This window comes from Monopterus albus, unplaced genomic scaffold, assembly GCF_001952655.1.
Source record: "Monopterus albus unplaced genomic scaffold, M_albus_1.0 scaffold104.1, whole genome shotgun sequence".
Lineage (NCBI taxonomy): Eukaryota > Metazoa > Chordata > Actinopteri > Synbranchiformes > Synbranchidae > Monopterus > Monopterus albus.
In genome coordinates this window covers 659,846-661,453 of record NW_018127984.1, presented here as the reverse complement: position 1 = coordinate 661,453, position 1,608 = coordinate 659,846, and the positions used below count along the sequence as shown (strand labels likewise).

General features: G+C 40.5%; 1 protein-coding gene across 1 annotated transcript in view; it reads right to left on the bottom strand.

The window, feature by feature from the left end:
* The window catches only part of pcxb (pyruvate carboxylase b), a 294,075-nt gene that overhangs the window by 283,744 nt on the left and 8,723 nt on the right, over positions 1–1,608 (bottom strand). Inside the window, exon 3 of the mRNA XM_020610143.1 lies at positions 560–696. Within this exon, the coding sequence (XP_020465799.1) occupies positions 560–696 (137 nt within the window). The remainder of the gene's footprint in view (positions 1–559; positions 697–1,608) is intronic.

Here is a 1,608-nt window from a genome sequence, read left to right as displayed (position 1 = left end):
GGGGGCGGCTGGAGATTTTAAGGATTAACAGAGCACGTCAGTGATGTTTACACCACATGCAACAATCACACTGGTGACTGCTTAGTGTTTAGACAAGTCTGGGCTTTAATTTTATTTCCATCCAGGCCCCACATGGTGATTTCTAGCCACTTAGAAAGGAATTGATACAGACTTTCTTTGCCTACTGGTGGTTTCAATTTGTTTTGTGGACAAAAAAATATTAATCTTCTCTGGTAGCAGATCCACCTTTGTTTGCAATAATTTCAGATATTGCTTTTGGGCTGAAGCAAACCAAGCTAGTTGGTGCAGCTACCCACATTGAAACATGATCCCAAATACAAGAATGTGCCATGGCAAGCTAAATACTGGCCATTAAAAATTAAGAGAGTCTGGGTGTCGTTCTTTTGCCTCAGGAAGACAGTAAATGTCAACTTTTTATTTTATTATGCATAAAACAGCACTAAACTGTATTTAATGTAACAGGACTATCTGAGTTGCTTGCCCTCTTCACTGGTGAATTAGTACTCCTAGGCTGCAGAATGAGGGAGAAGGGTCTTACCTCTATTAGCCACCATGACTTTTTTGATTGGTCGATACTCGTTCTGCGGCGCCGAGTGGGCAGAGCGGGAGAAAAGGCACGCCCTCCTCACATTCAACAGTCCGAGGCCGCCCCGGACCACAGCGTATCGCAACATCCTGAAAACAAAAGGAAATGTTTCACATACACAAATGTCTGTATACTCTTAAAAGCGCCGCGTGTAATATTTAGAAGGATTTAGTAGCAGAAATGGACTAAAGTATGCATAATTATGTTTTCACCAATGTGTAATCACCAGAAAAGAATTGTTGGATTTTCTTTAGCTTAGAATGAGCCTTTAATATCGACATAGGAGTGGGTCCCCTTTCATGGAGGCCACCATGTTGAGCCATCATGTTTTTTACAGTAGCCCAGTAAACTTCCATCTAAACTATGTGCTATATTTTAAGGACTTTATTTTTATTTTCCCAATGCACTTTCCTTTTTGTTTGCACATTTTCTTTTCTTGTTCTCAGTCTTATCTTGTTTACTTGTTGCCTTATTGAAGAACATTGTACATGCACACTGAGAGCCACTATACCAGAGTCAGATTCCTCATGTGTTCAACACCCCTGGCCAATAAAGCTGATCCTGATATCAATGATTTCAGCCCTGCAGAGTTTATAGTAGGAAGACAAATTTCATCTTTCAAATACAGATCAATTCTGTTCACTGAAACTACAGTGACACAAACTGACTACATGAAACAACATTTAATATTGAGCAAAATCCTCTAGAAATCTTAAATTCATTGTCAGCTGAGACAGGTCTCATTTCCTCAGTGCCCTCACTTTGCATGTAATCCTTAAACTGAGTAAAACAGACAAACCACTCATTACACCAAACACTAGCCCGCATAATGGTTTACCACCAATAATCCCTTAATCACATACAATTGCTCAGAACAATTCCCCTATCACCATGCAGACAAGTCTATCCACATGAGTGCCACTGAAACGACACCAATAGTCTACCTCCTCAGCTAGATGCTAAGTGGCTGTGGGGAAACTAGCTGCTTTACTGGTGGGAGA